Source organism: Ischnura elegans, chromosome X, assembly GCF_921293095.1.
Source record: "Ischnura elegans chromosome X, ioIscEleg1.1, whole genome shotgun sequence".
NCBI classification, from domain to species: Eukaryota; Metazoa; Arthropoda; class Insecta; order Odonata; family Coenagrionidae; genus Ischnura; species Ischnura elegans.
The window spans coordinates 86,629,230-86,655,676 of record NC_060259.1 but is presented as its reverse complement, the minus strand read 5'-3'; the positions used below and the strand labels follow the sequence as shown (position 1 = coordinate 86,655,676).

General features: G+C 35.2%; 1 protein-coding gene across 7 annotated transcripts in view; it reads right to left on the bottom strand.

The window, feature by feature from the left end:
* Window positions 1-1,080: 1,080 nt before the first annotated feature.
* Window positions 1,081-26,447, bottom strand: part of LOC124171764 (nuclear receptor subfamily 2 group C member 1-A-like) — a 77,362-nt gene continuing 51,995 nt past the window's right edge. For all 7 annotated transcript variants that reach the window (XM_046551062.1, XM_046551060.1, XM_046551067.1 and 4 more), the window contains 5 exons: window positions 23,527-23,753; window positions 15,321-15,489; window positions 12,701-12,809; window positions 11,979-12,242; window positions 1,081-9,646 (listed from right to left, as the gene is read on the bottom strand). In XM_046551062.1, coding sequence (XP_046407018.1) covers window positions 9,582-9,646; window positions 11,979-12,242; window positions 12,701-12,809; window positions 15,321-15,489; window positions 23,527-23,753 — 834 coding nt within the window. In that variant the 3' untranslated portion in view covers window positions 1,081-9,581. The remainder of the gene's footprint in view (window positions 9,647-11,978; window positions 12,243-12,700; window positions 12,810-15,320; window positions 15,490-23,526; window positions 23,754-26,447) is intronic.

Below are 26,447 nucleotides of genomic sequence, written 5' to 3'. Positions count from 1 at the left end.
AAAGACGTGGCTGTGGACCACCGGAAACTGGCCATCTTAGCAAAGTTAACAAATTCGTTATTTCTCATTGCAGAAACACAGTTCAAAGACATACTTGATTGCCTGATTGGCAGGGGTGCGATGCAAACAATCATTTCTTGATGATCGCATTTATTAATAGATTTTCAAAATGCAGTCATCAGAGCGGTCACTTTTGGGTAGGTAGGTCCCCCACTCCGAGGGTCGAAGAGAGGGTCCAGCGAGGGTGAGCTCATCGAGGAAAGGGTCCCGGATTCGGGACTCTTCGAAGTGCTTCGGCAAAAGTGCATGGCAGGGAGGAAGAAGAAGTACGTTCACAGCAGCCTCCCGTGCAAACGTACCAGGTACGTTCACAACAGTGAAAAGGGTTAACCTGCACAAGTGAAATATATACAAAATATTTTTAGGCAATTTGTCAAATGTTTTCTGAAATCAAGAATTTAGGCATGAATTTTTTTCTATTCACCTGATTTGAGAATGTCGCGAAGAAATAGTGCAAGCTTTTCCACACGATCTACCTTTCTTCACACCATACTAATACTAACAATGATATGTTCTAGAGGCATAGATATTTTATAATTAGCATATAAGCTCAAAAATTTGCATTATCATGGTAAAGTAAATGAAGTTAAATTTGATAATAGCTAAATAAAATCTGATAAAATACAATACCCCCTTTCAGGGAATACTCTCATCCATCAAATGTAAATTTTAATCTAGTCCTCAATTAGATTCAACTTGTCTAATATTTCTACAATAAGCAGGATTATCTACTCTATAAAAGCTATCTAAATTTATGCACAAGCTACTCGAAATATATGGAAAAATATTTCATTAATCTACATTTCAGAAAATAGTCTTTTACAGAAAAACTATAAAATAAACACTATTTATGACTAAAATGAATACCTACGACGTTTCCCTAGCATCAATATACACTTTATTAGGACATTTCCTAATAATTGATTTTATTACAAAGCAATGGTCAATAGGTGAAGTCCCTTCATAATGGCAGCATAAGTCACATAATGAAGTAAAGCAAAAATCTCATATTACTCAAAATATTATGGGAAAACTTAGTATTTATTTCAGTCACCACCATTTCAAAGTCTTGTCATTTTATCTTCACATTTAATCCTCAACTTTTCCTCCTCAAACACTGTCAAACCAAATTGCAATTGGCCATAGACTAGTAATTTGAGCCACATTTCATAGAAGTCTACGGGTACATTCAAATTTGAGCAAACAATTTATTTCAGCTTGTTTATTACAGAAAACTGTCTATTTTCACACCAAACAGAAATATTTATCAAAATAACAATCCTTCCAGTTTTAAATAATTCATCTGTGAAATAGCAATTTATTGTCACTAACAGTTTAAATATAAGGTTTGATCGAAAGCAGCAATCAACACTACACTTCAAATAGGATACAAAATACCCTGCTTTCTTAGATTCTAACAAATCTATTTGGACCATTATCAGTAGCACAAATTCATCCGCTGGGTATTTTTTACAAGAATAAATGTCTATTTTGATGACAGAAAGTATTCTATGGATTTGAATGATCTAACACTTCTGTCTTAATCACAGAAAATTTTCTGCAAATGTAAACAATCTACAAAAATCCCTTGACAACAATGTGGCACTGTCATTCAAATACCTCTCACTCAAACACGAGCATGTTTAGACAGCAATTATTATGCAACATGCAATTAGTCAACATACATACAGCACAAAATGCATAGGGTAGTATTCACATAGTTCACAGTTTCAGTAAAAAACACACACATCCTATTCACAACCAAAAATAATTCACTTCATTCATTAACTACAAGAGTGATCAGTACGTAAAACATCTTGCAACCTCTGAATTTAAGTCTGGACTCCACCAGACAGAATTCCACTTCAAAACTTTCAGTTTAATTATAAGTCATTTAGGAGTAAGACAATTACACACGGCTCAACAAATTACCAATTAACAAAAAGCTCAATGAGAAATCACAATATTTAAAAGATACAGCATTAGCATATGCATCATAATTATTTTAAATATGATTCCTGAATTTCATCAGCTGATATATTTATTTTAATAACCACAAATGGAATTGAAAAACTGCAAGCGACATTACAAATATGAAATAACCAAGTTATGATCCAAATAAAACTTCACCTACGTCTGCTGAGAATGAGCCAAATAAATATTGACATCAAGAAATAGTTGTGTTGAAATTTTTAAGAATATCTATCTCATAGTTAGGTACTCAATTCTAGAGACTACATGACTATATTCAGCGCTACACACAGAATTTACGATGAGATAACAATAATTCATATACCATTCACCCTCAATGATAACTTAAGTCACTTCATCTAAAACAAAAACACAGTGGATGTAACTAAAATCAACTCAAGTGAATCACAAAATTGCTGACATACATGCTAATGAAAATAATTAAATCAAAGAATTTCATATTGGAAACGGAATAATAAAATGGAGATAATTATGATCAAACAATGAATTACTTACATTTTGAATCAACTGCACTCACCTGGCTACTCATCAAATTTAAAATAATAAAAATAATCAATACGAATCATATCAGTGCACATTTAGCTTATTGCACTAGATTTGCACTAACAAAAAAATATACCTGCACACATGCTTGGCCACATGACAAATTATGGGAATGTGAAACTGAGCATATGAACTTTTCCCCATTTGTAATGGCAAAAGAAAATAATAAATTATTTTTTCTCAGTGTGAAAAAATTATTCAAATCATCAATGCACATATGAACTGCAGGTGGGAAGTAAGTAATAAAAATCTGTGAAAAGTGACCACACATTAACCACCAATTTTAAATTTTGCTTTCATTTACATTTTGATAGCACCAGTAAGACTGGATTTCTGATTCTTATATCACAAAAACCACAATTTTTATTTAGTACTTTTGTTCATTTCCAATTAACATGATCATAACAACAAACCTTGGATTTACATGAGAGAGACATACCTGCATAATTTCTTTGAACAGTTTCAATAGAGGAGCGCACCTGTTGGTGGAAGGCATCAGCATGACGACCCACCACAATTCCTTAAAATTGTCAAGTGAATGTTATCTGACCCACTCTTCAAATTCCACATGCTTCCATAGTGCCTTCCATCCCTTAGTCACGTCAAACCTATCCCTTTCCCCCACACACTGTTCAAATGACAACTATTCCTTCACTAACACATCTCATGGGCAAAAATGTATTTGTACAATATAGTGTTATCTAATAATGGCTGCAAGAGTTGAATCAAGTAGAAAGTGAGCCAAGAGATGGCCATTACCAGTGGCCATTCCCTTAGAATGGCATGACACTAGTTTCACCAAGACTTAATGCATTTTCTTCCTGAGTGAAAGTCACAAAACGGTGATTAAAACTATTGCCACAGTTAACACAGGAACAATCTTCAAAATAAAGATGCCAATAAAAGGAGCTTTAAGTTATCAATTTCTTAATTTAACCCTTAAGCATTCACACTTAATTTACGTTTGAAATCGTGGCCACATGTTCCACCACAATTACTTCCTTTCTAAACCACCATGTAAAACGAAAAATTATATTATACAGTTTTTGAATATGCAAAAACATATTCCACTCCACATTTACTTGTAAGATTGGCAGTCATCCACAGGCCAAGATTATGTTTGGTAATAATCACATGATCAAATACCCCCATATCCCACCTCATATGCATTGTCTAAACTAAAATATTACCATGCAATACCTGCAAAGGCCAAGTTGCTTTCACCTTAAATTTTTTTCATACTTCCATCTATGACTAAAAAGTAAATAAATACTTCTGGTGTTATTTCATAGCACTCTTAATTAATGATTGCATCACATGTCACCATTATATGTAATTTATGTTACACAGGAAGACCATTTCAGAAACTATTTTAGTAAAAGGCTCAAGTGATAATGTTCACATAGTATGTACACAATCAATATTACCAAAAGTAGATAACTTACAAGTAGTATTTCATAGCAGGAAAATTTTAAGTATACATATTACCAAATAAACAATTGAAACAATAGTCAAATAACAAATGAAATTGCTGAACTTCCGGTTGAATTATCAAATTTAGTTTTACTATTTAAACATAAACGCTTGTTTTAATAAAAGGCTGCAAACTACTACATGGCTTTTTGTGAAGTATACATGGTACATAGCTGCCTAAAGCAAAATCAAATACTACCAAATCAGGGCTTAATATTTGACAGGCTACCTATGCAAAGAATTTTGCGGCACTTCATGAAGGCATTCTATTCCAGAAGTAGTTCCTATAGAAACTAAGTTGGTACAAAAATTAAGGAATTTAACCACGTTACAAATTAATTTATAAAAATAACTGATCAACACTGCAAACAGCCTTCCCAGAAGGCTTTTGCAGGAATAGGGATAGGAGGTAAACAACTGGTTGATCACAATCATACGATTGATATATTCCTTTAATAAAGGCACTGAAATTAAATACTAAATATAATGAAATATGTATTCTAGAGCCTTTAAAATACTTTGAGACCTCAGCCTACATTTTCCTCAATAACCAAGATACTCTGATGTAACCACAAAGGCCATTGAACATTGAGCTAAAATAATTTATAATACTGATGGGACAGAATAAGTAGAATTACTAGGAAAATCTTAACGACACACATTTATCCACTCTTTAAAAATTCCCAGTACCTTATCAATTATAAATATCAGATTTGAAATAGGACATTATAGGAGGTCGTTTCCATAGTAATGATTGAGAACCAGTAGGTACATGATAGGAAACATATTCAAATGATTTAGAACATTAGATCTATATTCAGAAATTCCAGATCAAAAACTTTAGTTCCATATCTGTAATAGGTCAGGAACTTTAAGTTCCATACCTAATATAGATCTGACCTGACCAATTCCATATCTGATTTAAATTGGGAACTTGTATGAAATTTTAATAAGCTACTCCTCGCCAACATAAGTGCAATGAATGTTTAAAATGATAGTAATAAAAATGCTCAGTAAGTCACATAGGTTATACTAGTAGACAGAAAATCTAACCGCTAAACTAAAATATAGCCTAAATCAAGAATTCTATACCCTAGGTGATATGAAAATTCAAACATTAGCCAAAAAGCATTGATTGAAAGTGGAATTATTCATACTTTCAATTTCCCATGAATTTCTCTAAAAATAAACTATCTTACACAGTTTAAGGTAAATCCTATATATCCATGAAACACAGCCCCTATTCAGGAGCCGAAATAGAGCAAAAAGAAAGAATATCCTTTTTATCACATGTCAAAATAGTACAATGTGTCATTAAGTACAGTTAATCACTTTTGTGATGGACAAAGTATATAGGGAAAAAGGAAAGTTTTTCTCACTCCAAGAATACCTATATGTATATGACTTTATCTTGTTCTAACCTAGAAACATTCCCTGCCCAAATCAGTCTAGAATTTCTTACAACTTTGATGGGCATGCTAACTTTACGAAATAATCACTGTATTATTAATCCAGAATTGATTGTTCACTGATGACTAAAGAGTTTGGCAAGTACTGTTGATAGGCTAACATGTCAAAAGGTGAAGGCAAACAGGATAAAGGAGAGGCTGCGATCCCTGCATGTCAATCGAAAGGATACAAAAAATGGTATTTGAAATGCCAAACGCCATCAGAATGTCCTCAAGGAAATTTTGAGAGGAAGGGATGAAATTTCTTTAATCTGCTCAATTATACTAGAATTTGCATTTGCTTTTTATATGTAAACGGCTTGTGTCCTAACAACCCCCGCCACACGTCTTTTTAGGTGGCTTGTTGGGTAATATGTAGATGTAGATGAATGGAGAAATGGCTCAAAAGGGAGACTGTCAAACTCAGGAAAATTTAGTCTAAGCTCTACAGTATCACAGTTGATGAACTGGAGACAGGGTTACCATCACCTCAAATAATGCTTGATGAACCAGTAAATAACAAACTACTCTAAAAATAATACAATGCATAAGTAGTTTTTCTCCTGTATAGCCATGATGCCCATATAAAAGTGGAATAAAATGAAGCTTAAAAGGTGCTGTCTATCACTAAACTGAAAATTACCTACATAATTTCACATTTTGAGGATTGACTAAAATGCAGTGATCTTTTAAAAATTATTTGCAGGAAGATTTTATGATGAACCTAAGATTTTGTGAATGTTTGAAACTATTTGGCTAAGATAGGGTGACATTCACAAATACCAAAAATTACAGTATAAGTCCTCGGCCTCTGAACACACCGAGATGTTTAGTGCCATGTTTAATCTAGCCCCAATAGGTCATGCAAAACAATTTGACAATATTACCTTAAAAAATCACCTTTCAACAACTAAACCCAATTCTTTTTCTAGAAAATGCTGATTAAGCATATATTAAAAAGAGCTATCAGCATACCTAGATAATGCAAAGAAGTAAGACTCTTTGAAATTTTCTCCTGGAGTCAAATGTCATTAGCCACACAATAGAAAGTCTTCACCATGATTTACAATTAACCCCAATCAATAAAAAAATAAAAGGAAAAAAGATTAAAAATTTGAGTTCACAATTGCAGAATGTTTAGGGAATCGAAATAGAAAACCAAACACAATTTGAACACCAGACCTTGTCTTTGATGCCAAGATCAAGTTACACGATGAGATGTTGAGATAGGGGCTGATACAGGAGAAACTTTATGTACCATGTAGACTTGACAATAAAGCAACCACCCCAGAGAACAAATGCACACACACAAGAAGAGAACTGCACACATCCCAAATAAAATACCAAAAGAGACTAGAACACTGATTGAATTCTAACACTGAGCATTATCAACAATTGCCCTCAAAACTGGTTGATACAAAAACCAGTGAATAATACTGCTACAGTCTAGTGATATATATTCCTTGACTTCAAAAACCAAACATCTTAAAAATTTCTATTTCTTAAAAATTTATACAAAATAAGCACCTGAACTATGCACGTACCAATTTTTCACTTTCAATTTGTTTGTATATATATCAAGGAAATATAAAAAACATTTTGGTACCATTGTGGTTGAGACTTACCACATGATTCTGTACATTGACAGGCTATAAATGCACTTCATCAATCTCTGTTGAAGACTGATCAATTTTCAATGGCTGGAGAAGAGTTTAAAAATGGAAAAATATTTACTTCTTTAATTTAAAATTTAATTCAAGGCTGATGACACAACCCTCAGACTATAGGAGAAAATACTTGACTTTTTTCAGGGATACCTGTTATTCAAAGGACATGTAAAAATTCACGCACAAGGACAATCCGCATGAGTTCAGTGGAGGCGAGGCGCTCGTGGGAACTGCAGCATCTATCACAGAAGCCTTCCTGAAGGTAGCACATTAAAATTTCCTAGTGTTATACCCAATAACTTAACTCCATTGTCCGTGTCAACATAAAATAGATCTGCTTTCAGCAACACTGCTCAGCACACACTAATGTAAAGCCACCTGCATCATGGGTGTACCCAACGAGGGGCAGGTGGGAGCTGTTGCCCCCCCTTAGAAGCAAAGGTGAATTTAGTTCATAACGAAAATTTTGAACAGATTTTCTTCAAATCCATGAAAAGTAATATTAGTATAAAAGTTAAAATAAAAACATTTTATCGGTTGGTTTCATTACCTTTTTCATGTTATAACTTGAACGACCGCAACTTGCCCCCTCTAGTTTTGAACCTGGGTACACCCTTGACCTGCATAACTAAAAGAACTTGTGAGTTTAACATTCCAATATTCTCTGATCTGATGACTATACTGAGAAACTTCATTCAGTAATTTCATTCAATTCTTTTGATTTTGAATACGGACAAGGTCAGTCCAAGATTGCAACATAACTTTTCCTATATGAAACATTCTTAACTGCCAGACAACAATCACTAGTTCCATGACGACAACGAGTTGACCCACATTTGTCTCAAGCAAGTTGAACAATTCCTTGCATAGACTTTCATGGTGTGGAGAAGATTCAGCAGAGAGGTTTACAGGATTTATATTGTGTGTGTCCATCTGTGTAGATGACAGTTTTGCGGCATTGCAGCTGGCTTCTTCAGGTCACTTCAGGTTCAGGAAGTCTTCAGTGACCTGAAGAAACCAGCTGCAATGCCGACAAACTGTTGTCGACACAGATGGACACACACAATATAAATCCTGTAAACCTCTCGACTGAAAGTTGAACAATTTTCTTTTCATCAATTTCAATCCAAAGGTTATGCACAAATATGCATTTGACTGCTGGCCTATTCGTCAGTTTATATTGAACCTACCACATAGTTCTATATCAGCCTTTCAGCCCAGAGCATAAAAAATAAGCATGTAAAAGAAGAGATAAATTGCAAATTCTTTACACATTTCAAACTCTCATTTCATTCCACGCACCATGATCGTATTTCCTGTAAGACTCAAGCTATAATATTATGAGTACACTCGCTCACGATGCGAAGTTCTCATGTTTCCTGCCATGTAATGCATTTGCTCAAAAATTTAAATGATGTAGTCCATCATCATATCCAGGTGAGGAATCCACTCTAAAGACGATGACTGATTACATCATCAAAATGTTGGTGCATTTCCAATGACATCACCTAACTAGAAACCTTAGAACTCTACCTGATGAGTTTCCACCTGGGAAAATCGAGATCACATTCATTCATTTGTATGTAAAATTCATTCTAAGCCCACCTATTGAAATTTACTTGCAGTAGAGAGGTAATTCAATTATTAAGAAAGACAATTATTAATTTGACAGCACATAATGATGAATCATAGTCAACCAAAGGCAGCTGAAACACACACAGCATGCATAGCGTGAATTCTCTAACCTCATGGGCAAGCAAAGGATATAATTTCATTAAGCTTCAAAACCTCTCAATATTTCAAGATAGATCACATTGTCGCCATAGCTTTAAAAAAAAATAACAAACTGACCACAATTTCCAAGAATACAACTTGTCTCCATCCATCTTAAACCAACCAGTAACTTGAGAAAAATATGATCAAGAGCATTTACCACACATTCACTATATCTCATTAACTCTTATCATAACAATACTTATAACAAAAACAATATATATAGGTCTCATTGTACCAGAACCATTAATCCCACCACACAATTTCTCATCCACTCACCTATCATATGATACAGAATTGTAGGAGACATTATTTCATCTTCTCAGGTCTTCATCAGAACTAAAACATTGAGAGTTACTGGCTTAACTATATTATGGACAAATTAAGTTACTTTATAAAATTACCTCTGAAATTAATCTCTCTCTCTATGTACAATGACTCTTTGAGGTGTCAGTTCATTCATAGACAACTCATAAAGATGAGTATATAATACAACAATATATTATATTAATTTAATATCTTGCTTCCCTTCAACAGAATTTGGGAGGACTTTTTAGGCACAATGTACTCTTTAGCAACTCAACACGCCTGCACTCGGGAGAACATCTCACTGCACTCGCCCCACTCACTGGCTCGACTCCTCAGTCTCCTCATTCTTAAAAGCCCTTCCTCCACTATTATTGGGACTGCCTGCAAAAGAACATTTAATATCAGGCTCAGTAAGTTCTCTCTATTTCATCTTCACATCACACATACATATCACAATTTAACTTTAATTGAAGGACAGCAGAGGTCATTTGACCCATTTGTAGAAATCAAAAATAATTTACTTCCATTTAAAATATATTTAAAATTTCTGAAACTATCTCATTTTCTCTGTTTTTGCCTTAAATTTTATAAACTGATATGAAATATTCTCCAATATATTTCGTTAATTTTTACAACTAGTTTTACCCAACAGGACAGCAAGGGGCCATCTGAACCATAATTTATTTTTGTTCTGTATTTCTGTAGTCCTCCCACCCTCAAGCTTTTAATTTCTTATCCCTTCATTTATATGAAGATATACCAGGGAAGAAAACATTACATTTTTTCTGAAAACTGATATATGACAAATAATTGGAGAACACTGATCAAAAACCACATCATTGGCTATTGGATGAGGCAATGACAACCTCCATTTTAGCCAGCTACATCATGTATTCTAGAAAGCAAGAAGCTCGAAAAGTCGACTCATCCTTGGCTCGAAGGAAGAGTAATGGTCAGGTGTGTGGGAAGTGCTTGGCAGCAATGCAGTCCTCACATTATCATCACCAACCAGAAAAACAAATGCCAGGACATGAACAGCAGAAGATTATTCAAAGTCTGAAACTATACAAGTTTCTTCACACATAGGAAACTTCCTTCAAGCCATTCTGGCGCTTCAATAACTGGGTTAAATTTCAGTCCGATGAATTATTTGGTACAAATAACATGACAAAAATCTAAATTTAATAATATTTGTAGGTTTTTTATCCTAAAAATGCTTTATTTGCAATTTCCCCACCTTGTTAACATCACTCATACAACCACATCAATGAGAGTGCTTTAGTTAAGTGATTACTCAATTGCATACACTCTCAACTTTAATCTTAAATAACTTACATATGCACATAACATCTGAAGTACACTGGTGATAATAGTAAAGGACTGGGAAATTGTATCTGTTATGCACTAAATTGGTGACTTGTTATTGGTATCATAGCAGTAACAACTGTAATATGTGGTACAACTAATCAAGAAGGTATGTCGGTAGTGTAACTCTAGTAATATTAGTAGAACTAGGATAAGCAACTTGTATTACGCACAGAGTACAAAGCAGTTGTCTTGGGAACCTAGAGGTTTCAATTTTGTCGCACGTGGTAAAATAACTTGTAGTATTAATTGAGTGATTGTGCACTGAGTAACTTTGTGAGTAGGCAAGGTAAAAACAAGGACACATTTTGAAGAGTGTACAGTGGAACCTCCATCTATCGTTCCCACATTGATTGTTTTCCCACATTCATCGTTCACCTTTCCTGGTCCCGAATTAAATCCCTCACAGAAAATGTAATGTTTCCCACATCCATCATTCCCCAAAGTATTGTTTTCCTGCATTCATCATTTGAAGATCACAGTCCCGACGTAGACTTTTCTCGCATCCATCGTTTGACGAAAATGAGACCAAGTATTCACAATGTGTCATTTATGTGTTTGAATCTTCCCCAAGAGATGGAACTACCATAGGGAGAAGCTCCGTGCCGCAGGATAGTAACTATGTAACAAATTCTGTTTGAGTCATAACACATTTATAAAATTCCTGTTTGAATCCTTTAAAGAAAATCATAATTACTCGCATCAATTCTGCATTTCCTGCTATATGGGCAACCTGGTCAAGCATTCCCGCATTGATTGTTTTCCCACATTTATCGTTTTTTCGTCCATTCCCTTGAAAAACGATACATCGAGGTTACACTGTACTATTTTTACACTAGATGGTTTAACTTTTGTTTTCGATAAGTTTTAATCAGCTGAATTCTTTCTTCATCCAGATAGAAAAGAAATGATATGACCTTTTCTTCAAATTATTCACGCCACCAAATGATACCTTAACCTTGCATAAATTCAGGGCCCTCATTAATTAGCCCACTATGAACCCTCAGCCCAGCTTATTTTTTTAAGCATATATCTTTTGGAGACCTTGAGTGGAGGACAAATGACATAAATATATGTATGGTTAGCATTACAGTCGATGTTTTGGATGCTCATAATAATAATGATAATTGATTGTCAAACTTCATGATACAGTTCTCCTTGCTACCTCTGATGCTGGGACCAGTAAGGAACCCAAAAATATATTAAAAGAATACAGAAACAAACTCCAGTACTTACTACAGGCATATCAAATAATCATGTAACACTATGAATGCAATCATTGAGTACCATGCATGAGCGAAGATACAAAAATGACTATGCCAAACATTTTGAACACTTTCAGACTCACCTAACTGAATGTTATATTCACCAGCTTCCATTCTTAGAATGTAAGGTATTACACTATCTATCTGGACATTTCCAATTAATCCAGAAAAAAATAGTTCCTCCATTACATTTGGTTGTAGGGTTCTTAAAGGCAGCAAACGCAATAAGAGACGAGGGAATCGATCGTCGTCTTCTGGAAAACTTTGACTGGCATAGCTTCTTAACTCTTGATAAGCCTTCTCTTGAAATTTGTCCACTTGCCTGCGACCAGGCAGTCCAGGGTAATCTAAACAAAAATAGATATTTCATTATTTCTTGAATGAAATTAAAAAGATCAACAAAATACGCCCAGCTTTGAAGAAATATTAATTGTTCTCTCTCAATTTTTTTTTCAACTCATCTATCTGTGCCCCCAAGAACTTTCATTTTTTCAACTCAGGATTTTTAATTGGGGGTAACCAGATATTTTAACATGGTAAAATTTTACCAGTAGCCAATGCCTCTGTCGTATGGGCCACCAGGCTCTCCAGAGAGAATATCACAAAAGACAATAATGAATAAATCAATTGGACCAAAGGTATAACAATATCAAAATAATAGAATAGCAATGGCATTCCACTAACTTCAACCACTCAGGCCTAACATTCGCCTAAGTCAGCATGCTTGAAGTTGCATGAAAAAGAAGCAATATTTAATCCCTCATTACTGAATTTAAGAGAAATGAAAAGTATAAAAAATCCTTACCTGCACTAAAAAGTATAATTGCTTTGAGGTATGCATATTCGTGCTCATCAACCTGGAGGCGAGTCATACCATTCACATATTCTTGTAGCTTGCATATGTGATCTGTGACCTGAAACATCAAGAGTCATGACAATTTATATCTAAGCGTCAAAGACAAAAGTGCACAAATCAACACAAAAAAAACAATTGCTTGCTAGAAAAAGCATACCTCATGTGAAGTATTTCATATTTTATCCCATATATAACCACTGTTATACAAAAAATATAAAATAAACCATATTGGTCATAGGCAAAAATTAAGAATTTATGTTTGCCTCCTCAAACAAAAAATATAATTTGAGCTTTCTAATGAAAAAATAAAAAAATCTGAACAATGGGTATTGCCAAGGGATGGTCTTATGTTAACACGAAATTTCTGATGCCATTTTATTCAGAAAGAAACCCACCTAAACAGATGTTTGGTGAATTATTTTTATACAAATTTATTTTGAAATTGACATTTAAATAGTAAATATTAAATATTTTAAGACCTCTTTTTTACCTTTTTATTGATGCAATACTTTTTAGTAAAAAGAATATTATTTCAAATACATGGGTGACCCTCTATTCATGAGAAAAAAATTGTATCTCTCAGTGCAATGCTTGTATTCAATTCATTTATGAAGAAACTCCTCATTAACCTTGCTTTTTACCTTTCAACTTCTACATGTACAAAAATTCCATAGTCTGGAGCTATTGCACAACTTTAATTATTCAAAAAAGAAGCACAATAAGTTGGTGTCTGAAACTATTGGAAATTATGCCTCCAGCAATCCCAGTAAAATTCCACTTTAAAATTCCAATAAAAAATTCCACCCGGTGCTACAAATCTCAGAATTCTAACATAAGTGACTGTCTATCATGTCTATCTATAATAAATTGTCTATCACGATGATGATCTAGTAACAAATCAAACGTAATATATACTAATCTACTGAATAAACTTTTCTCAATTACTAAACTGCTCAAAAGAAAAAAACTCAGCCAATGACACTGATGAAGATCACTGGGTGTATATCACCATGCCCAATCGATATTCTTTAACCCAACCTATGTCATAGAAATTACAAGCATAATTAAGAAAGAAATTAAGAAGCACTCAGTTGGCTCTGATGACATACCATGCACCCTCCTGTAAGGCATTGATAACTCTTCTGCAATCCATGTTATCAGACACCTTGTCAATGAATCTATTACTTGATGGTGTGTTCTCTCTCAGGTTAAATACAGCTAAAGTAATCTCAGTGTTAATAGAGGAAGACAATAAACATGAACGACTAAAGACCAACATCAATTCTTTCATTTTTTTCTAAGACCCTTGAAAAAGTAATAGATAACTGATTTATTTGCTTTCTTCGCAAGGAGAATATTCTTTCTGATTCCCAATTTGGTTCCTTCAAGAAAATATCAAATGAAACTGCCTTAAATTAATTAATCCATAAAGTTTTCTTTGATCTACTCAAACAGAGGAAAATGGTTGGAGTTTTTTGAGTTGGAAATTACATTTTGTTAAGTTCAAATGGCATTCAACATTGGTTTAATAAACCAGGGTTCCCTTATCTACTTAATTACTTTGGCTACTGCGGCATTGTCTTTCCCCATGGATTTATGGTAACTTTCTTATGTGAAATCCGACAAAAAACATTCAATGACAGCATGCACACATAAACCTAACACATTGCTCCATGGCTAATGCTTAACTCTGAACATTGTGATGTATGAGGAAGACTATTAGTAGGAAAACAACACGGACTAAACAGAGGTGAACATTTATGTAGTCACCTGCAATGAACACATGCGTACGTACCCACAAGAGGGAATTTTCATATTGGGAAATATCATTTGCATTCTCCTGCAATCAAACCGGGATCCCCAAATTTCATACTGAGTACTGTGACCACTAGCAATAGATGTATTGTTTCAATGAAAAATGCATTTTTCTTTGTAGTTTTAGTTGATTTAACTTTAAATGACATTTAAATATCAATGAAATACGATTTTTTTTAAATTGAACTTTAGATCCTCTGTGACTTGTAAACTACAGCTCTGAAAAAAACAATTAGGACCATCATTGGAGAAATTTCTTCTGATTTAATTTCATAATTTAATATTACCTTGCTAGAAGTCAAGGTTTACAAGTTACTCATGAAAGATAAAACTGTAACATTTGGTGGGGATGGGAGGACCCTGACCCTGCTCACTCCCCAGGAGTCGGGGTTTGGGGGGGGTTTTGTGCATCGCTCATGGGGCTGAGCCTCATGACCTCAATGCTCCTTTTTCCCGACATTTTTGACGTATGCTGACAGGAGTAACAGCAGAATGGAGAAAGTTTTTCTTCAAATACAAAGTTTAATCATGCATAAAAAAAGAACTCAAACGCTTAGCATGTTCAATACCAACTCAAGATTGATTCCACTGATGTAATAATATACAATAGTGTGAAAAGAATTTTTTAAATTCTTCTCTGGACTCATAGGATTCAAATGATCAAAATGAGCCAGATAACCACACTGACTGACAACAACTAAAATAAATTATGGCAGGCAAAAAGACAAAAATAAAAATTATCATAAATGCATACCTGCTTTACTCTCAGAGCTGATATCTTCTCCTGAGCAACAGATGCTTGAAGATGATTAATTATAGCTGACAATATACAAGTGAGAGAAAGAGCTTGCGAGCATTGGGCCATTCCCAGGGCAAACAGCTCTGCCCAGCAACTCCTTACCAGTCCAACTTGAGTCTCAGGACTAGAAAAGAATGACCACAGTTAAGCAAAGCAACAGAAGGCATTCACTCCCTAAATACATAACACAGCAATACACACAAATAATAACGATACCTCAAGGAACATTTCTCAGACCAAAAAGTAAAAGAATACATTAATACTTGAAAAATCTATGAAATGACATAGGACCATGAGACGTTTGATTATCACCGTATTAAGCAAAAACCAAAATGATAGAGGCCTTCTACACATTCACCAAAAACAGTTTAAAAAAAGTTTACTTCACTGTCATCATTACCATCATGTATCATGGCAAATTTGAGTGAGTTTCACAAGCCACCAAATATTCCCTATGAGTGCTCTGCAATCGGAGGCCTCCTTAACACCACATTGTATGTCATACACATACTGCGTGTCTACAGGACTGACATCACGCAAAATGGGGACATGCTGCAACCCGATTGCCTCTCGAAGTGAAATAGCTGCTACTAGTGTGAACCACAGCTAGGCTGGATTTCTACATTGACTCGCTTAGCACAATGGCACAATTTGTTATTTAGAATACAAGAAGGCACATTTCAAGTTTCACCAAAAACACATACAAAAAAAGTAATGGTTTTTAATAATATAAAACATACTGCTAACACTTCTAACATTTGAGGGTTTCTCAGCAACATGATGCAGACTCCGACTAAAAGTGCTGAGAAATGTCTTATCTGAAAAAATTAAATTTTGATCTAAAATTCTTCCATATATCCATAAGCATATCACATACTAAGTGCTAAATGTGTTGAATGGGTAGAGGTGACAGTTGAACTAATAGATTTATCTAAAATCATCAATTTGAACAAAAGACTTCATTCAAGACTAGCATATACTCATATGTACTGTTCATAATTATAGAAGGCCGTGTGACAGGCATATGATCCATCTTTTGTCCATGAAAATTCAGTCAGCACCTCTTACTTACAAAGCAATGGCAATCTAAACATAGTTTCATTGTCAGATGTGCTGGAAGGAACTATGAAAACATCAAGTGGTAAAAATAAATGGTACATAGAATAATGAAATCCATCTCCTCTACTCATTTCATTTTCCTTTTCATACCATTTGAAACAGATAAAAATGAACCACTTGTGTGTGCAACTGAAAATTTACTGACTTTCAAATAAGTTATCTCTGTCATTTTTCAACTTCATTTTGCTGTAGTCTATGAATTAATAAGTGCCTTGGTAATATAAAAAAAACATCGGGCTGCATCATAGGTGGCGATATGGTTCCATCAAGGACCTTGGTTTCACAATGATACATGAAATAATTGCACCCCAACAAAGACCCTATTCCTGGCAACATGTCATGCAGTCCCATCAATTACAAGTTGCCTGATAGGTAACCGATACATTATGCAATTCAATAATCACACCATCGGGGATTGTGCTTTCGTGGCATCCACAGCCTTTGCTAATCAAAAATGTAGGAGCTCAATCATGGCAGTGACCACAAAACCATGGATGCGTGGTTCTTAGAAACCAGCACTTACGGCCATTGGTTAAGACTTGGAACAATGATTATTACGAAGACAGCATTTGTTGGGCAGATGAAGATATTTCCCCATAATGACGATGTCCTGTCTTCTATTACCACAGCACGCTAGACATCCTAGTGGGTGGCTTTGGTAAGCTCCAGCCACAATCAGCTATATAGTCAGAAATCTGTTTAGGAGGGGAGGGGGACAAAGCCTAACAGAATATTTTCGACGGAAAAACAAACTTAAATAACTATAACTGCATTTTCTCAGTTATTTGTCACTCAAACTGAACTAAATTTGCATAATTATTAGTAAAGCCTGCAGATGTGACATAGATCAAGAAAAATACAATTCAAACACAAAAAAGTCTGGAAAATGATTGGAGTGAGAGCAGAAATATTTTACATGGGTTATTAAATTGATGATACTGTCTAGTGACAAAATTTTCATAAAAAATCTAAGTCAGTGGGCGTCATTTTCAAACTTTTCTGAATAATATGAGATGGAGTGACCCATCACTATTAATTTTATAAATGCAACACATAATAAGTAAACTTAACTGGTTCCTGGACTGATTCAGGCACTGACACATTTTCCACAATAATCTTTCACATAATTTATTGCATCCTTGATGAATTTCCTAGAATTCAACTGGAATATTTTCTGAATTAACTCTGATTCAATCACATTTTCAAAACTCAACTTGTGACTCATGTCATGTAAAGATGTGAAGGAATATGTGGAAGTAAAAGACAGTTCAGTTGTCACAGTCAACAATTTATAATCCATTTTGGTTGCAAGTTAACTTAGTGGATATTGATTTCCGCCACAATTGAGCAGAAACATCACCGTTTATCTCATCCAAATTATTCTGACAGCCTATTTTTACAAATTATCTTATTTAATACATATTTACGAAAAGAGAAATGGAAAACATCCATATTTTCCTATTATTTTACCTCAGCCTCTATTGGCTTGGTTAATGGTTCACCCTCAAATTTAAGCATGAATAAGTGAAAAATGTGACTCCCCAAACTCTGATGACATTGTTTACCAGAAAATGAAAGAATCTAGCAAAGCAGAGAATTGACTTCACAAAAATACTGCATTACAGAAAGAATATGACACCAATGCCAGCTCCGTATGGCCAGTAAATCTTTTGCCTCAGGCTGAGAGATGCCATTAAAGTCACCTGATGCATGGCTTCCGAGATTTACCACCTTTTTTTCAAGCCCTCAACAGCCACGAGAAGGAAGAATTACAATTCCAAAAATCAAGGAAAGAACATTAACATCTGAGGTCACACTGCCTTCATCCAATTACAAATAAAATACCAAAATATTCACATGCAAATCATACCAACTGTGGGAAATACTTGAACATTATCCACAGTATTTGACAAAGACAAAAAAATCATTTGTTTGTGCAGCAAATGATATCTAATTGTGAGGGAAAAGTATATGTAAACTTCTATTTTATATTCAAGGCTTTTTACAGTGAAATGAGTCAAAGCTAATCACATGCAACACCAAATATAGCAACAATTCAGCCCAAGGAAATAAATCCCTTAATAGATTTTAACTAACATATTCGATTACCTCCACAGCAATTGGACAGGCAAAACATTAAAATGAGAGACTACGAATGCTTATAAAAAGAAATTATTCAAGCCTCTCTATATATAGGCTAATGACTAAATTTAGATCAGCATTGCTATTAAAGAAATTAATGGAAACAGATTTTCAAAGGAATTTTCTCTGGCTTATGCGCTCTTAATACACTCCCAGCGGAATCAAATGCTAATTCTGGGACCCTGACAGTAACGGGACCCACCGTTGGATCCAACCTGACTTCAATGTGTGGCAAATGCAAGGGTTGCATTAATGGGGGTGGGAGCAACCACAGCACAGAGCAAACGATAGTGCTGCTATTTCGCAAAGATGCCATCTGGATGACAAAGAGTCTACCCTCACTCACATTACCCACAGGGTCATACATCAGCAAGCATAATTCAGATAATAAGCAACATTCACTCTAGTACTAGGAATTTCATCAAGTGGAGACTAGTAATGAACTTTTTAAGACAGTTTTCAGCTAACAATATCAACCAGAGTAAATTATCACATATACAGGCTGTCCCAGACTTTCACACACAATGTGTTCCTGAAAACGTGTACCAAAGTCAAACCATTGAGGTCTATACTAATTACGGGTTATGTTCCAAAAGAGCGAAATATACACACTAAAACCTTATTTTTTACGCAGATTTTTTATTAACTAATTTTTAATGATAAAATAATAAAATTCCTCACTTTATGTAATTTCTTTCGAAAATATGCAGAAATTTTAAATCAAAGTTTAAAGAAACAAGAATTCCATTGGGTACTGAGTGGAACTTCCTTTCGGTGTTTAATAATATCCACTATACATAAAAAGATATATCAAGAAGGATAACAAAATGCAATTGTTGAACTCTCGCTCTTGATACCTTTACATTTTCACATCAAAATTCCTCAGCAGGTGACATCTTGTGATCGCGTATCTTTCACACGTTATTTAAAAAGACAAAGACATTCGGAATTTGGATACAGTGGAACTTGGTTAGTACGTTCCTCCTTAGTACGTTTTCCTCCTTAGTACGGCGATTTCCCTCGGTCCCGGTACCATCCGAACAAAATACAGGTAAAAGAATTTGGTTAGTACGTTTGAAAAAATTGCGCTTTCCTGGTTAGTACGCTCAATTGCTTGCCGTGACGCAACCCGCAATTCGTTCTCTAGTGTCTTCTTAAGGGTCGCAAACGTCTGAATTCATGATTTAATTTATTATCATTAGTCATTAACATTCTTCCATTCATTCCACATCTCTTTCTTCTATCGTAATTTATCCAAATGCATTTCTGAATTCTTGTGACGTGATGAAAAATAAAATGCGGCCATTTTTCGGGAATGTCTGACTATGAAAAACTACAACCAATAAGAAGCCCCAATTTTCCCCACCCCGAGCTCCTCGCCTTCTGCTGCCTTTGGAGCGCTTGGGAGTGCCCACTGCTGCGCACAAAGTTCGTGAGTGGGCAATTGTTGCTATTGCACAAGTTATCATGATGAAGAAATGAGTCAGACAATTTCCACATTATCTAAAGCAGTACTGTTCCATAAACTCGACGTCGTGCGTATTTACTTGACTACTGTTGCGGGAGCAGACGATCCTCAGGATCTCCACGCGAAGCTTAGCTTAAAAATGATTGATCTCGGAACGAAAGCAGACGACATTAGACAAATTTTGAAAGTAAATTTCAACTGTTTAATATAAAATTTTCTTGTAATTACGTCGTAATCTAATAATCTTGCGTGTCATCAGTCGATATATCGATCGATTTTACAATCGAAATGGTATCATTCCAATGTCTACGGTTGTTGCCGTAATTTGAAAGTCAATATAATTTTGCCCAATTTTTATGATGTTTAAAAAACCAGTTGACTTACTCCGGGTTGTTGTTATATTCTCCGAGTACGCTGTGAGAAAGAAAAATGACTTGTCTTCGCTTGCCTGAGCTTCACTCGTCCTCGTTCTGTAAATATATATAGGATAAATCACGGGAGATAGACGCCGTAATCATGAAATCGTCTCCGGGATGTCCATGAAAAATTGCGATTTTTATTCACATGGTATTGTTTTTCATGGTAGCGCTCATTTTCTTGATTTTAAATGTGAAAAGAGTTCAGGAAGGCGATCCTATGAGAACTACCGATAGTAATTGTAATTATGACGACTTTTTCACTGATTGCAATAACCCCGACTGCTATTATTTACTTTCCTCGTTAGTACGTTTTCCTGGTTAGTACGTTCATTTTTCGTGGTCCCTTCAGAAACGTACTAACCAAGTTCCACTGTATTTCGTGCAATATTGTAGCTGAAGGTGTAAATGTTGTACATGAATTAAACAGCACTCAAACGGAAAAACAGAATTAGAAAGAAGCACTATTGTTTATTAATTTTATTGAAAGCTGTTTGATGGCATCTAGTCGACTTTTTAGAAAAATCTCTCCAATGATGGCTGAACTACAGCTTTCTTCTTCTCTTGATAAAGGTGCCCACAGCAGGCAGTCTCTCTCACAAAAATCACTTGGATTAACGTCAACACTGCCATTGATCGTATACGTTCGTATTGTCCGCATTTACTGCCGTATGAAACAGTTGAATGTTGGGATGCACAGTACACACCCTGGGAATTTCAAAAAATTACTTGCATACGAACGTTCAAAAGTCTGGCTTTATGGTAAAAAGTCAATTTGGAACTTAGGAAAGTGTAAATTGTACGAGAGTCAAGGACAGCCTGTAATCATCAGATTTTCATGCCCACCAATTTATTGAACAAATATGGTACGCCAATGGCTTCTTCACAAATCACAGGATAACTCAGTCACAGGAAAGGTAAACAGAAAGGGCTATAATTTTGACCAGTGGAGATCACCATTTGCATTCGCAAGTCCAAAAAAGTTTTCACAAGCAACACTTGCCAAAGTCCAAGGCCACTTCAGTAACAACAGCTTTACAATCCTAAATAGGTCATAAATACAAACGAAAATTTTAAAGAAATATAGGCAGTTATTATGGTGACCTGTTCACAGAATACGATTCTCCCCCTATTAATCAGCAGCAAGAAATTACCGCCACATATAGATTGAATGATAGAGTGAAGAACTTTAATGACATTACCATAAGTAGATCAGTTCAGCCAAATTTAATTGAAAAGGTGAGAGAGAAATGGGTGCAATTTCCTCCCATGAAATTCCAGAGCCCGCCATGTTTTAGCCCTAAGAGTAAAAAATTATTCTAATGGTACAAAACAATTCAAAGTAAACCCACTACCACATATTCAAAAAGCTTAGGTTCTTCAGGATGGGCATTGTAATCATGAAGAGAAAAGGAAGATTTCTCATACATGAAATTAATATTATCCTAGATAAGCACACTAATCAGACATTAACCTCCTCCCTATGAAAATTGAGCTAAATGAAGAACTGGAGCCAAAAAATTAAGAAAGAAACTGATAAAAATGGAACTGACTAATCCTGAGGTTTATTTTATTCCAGAATAGCTTCCTGCACATCATCAATGAAATAAATAAAAAATCTACTTCATTTCGAATTGAATTACATAAATCTGAGTAAAAGTTTTAAAATTAAATAGTAAGATGATTTTGGAGCATGTAATTGTAGCCCATTTGCTGACAAGGGTATTGTCAATCATACACAATATGATTCGTTGCAGAGGTACAAATGGGTCCTTTTTGTTTACGTTTCATAGGTAGAAAAATTGTGATTACTCAGTGAAATAAAAATTATGCTACTAGAGAGAAAATTGTATACTAAATACTGTACCTATAAATAAATAGTTATCCCTTGATTAGTCATTCCCCAGTTTTCACAGGTTCATTTTTTTATTTAAGAAATGCAACTTCATGAAGCATATATTTTAATCAAGAGAAATAACACTGCCAGCTTTTAACACAGTCTGTGCTGTCTTTTAATAGTTAGTATTTAAAAACAGTAATTCTAATTATTTTTTCTTTATTACGGTTTAATTTTGAAGTAAGACAGTAAACAGCACCAGTTTTTTTATTATTATTTATTCTTCATGGTTGATGGCCTCACTCGGTTAATGGCCTATTCCAGAACCAATACAAATAGCTACAACAACAAGATATGACAATGATAGCTAAATATCTGACATGATTATGTTCTCATAACGACCCTGTTTGCAGATTTTTATTAATACTATCTAAAAGTTAGATGAGCACACTGAACTTTAATGTTCATCAGAAAAGCAAATGGATGACCAGCAATCCATACCAAAAGGCTTCTGTTGAATCCTTCATCATTATCATCTGAATCCCTTATAAATAATGGAGCTCAACATTTTCCCAAACACTTATATGGTATGAGGTTAGATTCCTAGTCCACACGGGGTATTTTCAAGGAAGCTTATTTCTCACTCAACATTTAGAAATATTTTGAATACTCAAATGAACAGCAATAAAGCACATAAGAAATACCTAAATGAGAAATTTTTCAATTAAATGAATTTCATTTCATCAGTTCCAATGCAGGAACACATCTGAGTATACTTTGATTTCACTCTCATAAATTTTATTGCACAAGAAGTTGATAGCACTCATGCCTATTATACACTACACCTCAGGCAATAAGTGAAACAACCCAATCCAAGGACAAATTTTGAGTCATTTCATTTTTTTTCTGGGCAAAAATTGGGTATTCATCCAGATGACTATAAAATCACTAACAGCGAATTCTGACGGTAATGAGACTTCGGACAATTTTTTTTAACAATGATCACGCGAAGTCCTAAGCTGAAAAAAATTTCATATACAGTGGTTTTCCAAATTCTATTAATGATACGTTTTATAGGATGAAGTACCCACAACTGTCCAAGTAGAATGGAAGACAATTAGCAATGAATAACCACAGAGCATAAAGGCTTCACATTAATATCTTTAAAATTCAATTTACCTGAGAAGTTGAAATGCAGGAATGCTTCTTGCCCAATGAACTGATAAAAATAATAACCGTGATGCACTCTCACAAATATAGTGCACATTGAGGTAGGCTGGCATGGGGCTAGGAGTCTGAAGATTAAAGCTAACGTGCTGATCCATCAGTATTGGTCCTTCCAATTCAAATATTGCCTCACTGTCATAGTCCACGCCTATACCAAGTGATTCACCTCCATTGAGATTCTGTAAAAAATTAATGCAATTATTAAGCATAGTTGATGCTTGAAATAAAACTTTTAACAAGTCCCAGCATAGCAAATGCAATTATTAAAAAAGGATTATAGTGTTTGCAGAGTTTCTGTGCGGTTAATTCTCCTTTTCTGGTGCCTAAATTCAGCCAGTATTATGGAATACTTTGGTGAAGAGGTTAAGACTTTTGGTTTCATTTGTTAGCGTAACCAGGGAGGCGAGCCTCTGGAGATAACCTTCTCAATCCCCAGTGATGAGTATTGACATTAAAGTAAATTTAGATACAATATCTATTGTAGTTACTCGTCCACAGGATTTCTGTGTTAATGGCAGGCGCATCAGCGAGGCATTGCATTCACTTCCAGAGATTCTTTCACATTCCCACAAAGGTTCATACCCAGTGTGCACTAAGTCAAGAACGGGATTGGTTGCCAGTAGCCAATTGATGCACCTCTATCATACGCAATTGGGCTCGGGGAAGAGTGCACAGAAACTCTGCGAGTACTATAGCTTACTCATTCGATTACCAGGGTCATCTGCAATACAGCATCAAAAGTAAGTATATTCAGCAAATTAAACTAAACCACTGAAATTACATAATACATCCACTCTCACATCCATTTCCTTTGGATTAATACATATAGTTTTCTTTCATTGGCCCTGAAAATACTTGAATTCCTATTCTCATTAATAAACTCCATTGATGAAAAATTGGGTTCTTGGACTCCTCCTAAGCATGGGTCCAACTTCTTTTTGCCTAAAATGTGACTCATGTGGGTTTGAAACAGACAGCACGCAATGGACCAAGACCCAAGGTGAGGGTCATGGACTCAGGATGAGAGAGAGTTTGCTACCGAGGAAGAAAAAACATGCAGCAGGACCTCTGATATGGGCCTCATGCAGACATTGACCATTTCAATTGACATCATAGTAAGAGTTGAGAACTTGGTAGGAAATGAATGGCAAATAAAATAATCACCTCGATGCAGTTGACTTTTTTTCACTGGACTATACATAATTCAATGCATTCTCTACCTACACACAGTGTCACATCAATAAAATGCAAGCCTGTCGGCAGCATGCGGAAGATTTGCCTGAGATCGCATCATGTTGATTTAATTTTCCACATTATTTAAATACATGAAGTATGCATAGCTGTCTTCTGGGACTTAAAATAATTCTTTTTAATACCTTTTAACAAATAAAGTTTGATATCTTCCACCTTTGAGCACTTTCGTGGATCAAAAATGAAGACACATCTTTATTTCTTTACATATAAATGTGGAACCAATTCAGTATTCAAAATGAATACAGTGGAACCCTAATCTATTGTTCCCACCTAGATCATTGATTGTTTTCCCACATTCATCATTAGCCGTTCCTGGTCCTAAATAAAGTCCCGTACAGACAATGTAATTTTTTCCCGCATCTCTTGTTCCCCAAGGTATCCTTTTCCTGCATTGATCATTTGAAGATCATTTCACGGTCCCAATGCATTATTTTCCCACATTTATTGTTTGACAAAAATGAAACGGACTATTTACAATGTGTCATTTATGGCTCATGATGACAGGCGCACGGTTTGAATCTTCCCAAAGAGATGGAACTATCTTATGGAGAAGCTCAGTGCCGTACGATAGTAACTACATTGCACATTTCTCAAAATCTGCTATACCCCTCCGATCAGCCCTCAGTACCTCCTCTGATTCTTTCCTCCTCTAGGAAACTAACCAAAATGCACCAGACACCATAGATCATGGCTCACATAGGGTTCATGTTATGAACACCATAAATCATTAGCTCCAAAATAAAGTTACACAAGAATAATGGAAATGTGTGTTTCACGTCACCACACTGTGCTATGCCCCTTACCAAGCCTGCACAGAGCACTGCGAGTCATACTACAAATCTCACTTGTGAAGGGGTACCTTCTTAGGATATTTTTTTTCTCCCTAATAGCCATTTGATTTCATCTGCTTATCTGGTGCTATGCCACTTAGAAATGATTGGGTAAGTTGTCTTCGCTTTATGGCAAAAAATTTCATGGTGCAGTCATATGGTATTGCTTCACCCTCAGCAGTCAGTTCTGCACATGCCATAGCATCAGTTTCGAGCTTCACCTCATACAAGTGGTTCCATACTTTCCAGCGTGGGTTGACTTCTAACCATCGGGTGTTTACAGTGTGGGTTTAATTAAATCAGGTTTCATTTTTATTATAATTTGCCTTCTGACCATGGCCCTTTCAACAAAGCAAGTGAGCACTTTAAAGGATGGACTGAAAATAATTGAAGAAGAAGAAAAGAAGACAGTGAATATTGGGTAGAAGTGCGTGAATATTGCAAAATGCCTTAAGTTGTCCGCTAGCACATGATGGTAGACATGAAGGTAGAGTGAGCTACCTGATGAAAACAAGAAGTCGGATGAAGCTGATGGATAAGGTGGGCATGCCACTGCTGATTAACTCTTTTGCTACTTACGACAGAAAGATTCGGCAGGACATTTCTTGACCCAGGAGACGAAAGCAGAAAATTTCCATCGAAGATTTTCCTATAAAGATGAATAATGCCGAAAATATCCCTTTCCTTGCTCTTTTATGATGGTCGCAGGTACTTAAAATCTTGGTTTTGGGACCCAACGCAGGAAGACATATGCCTTACCCTCGAAATCCAGGAGCAGGTACCTCCAGC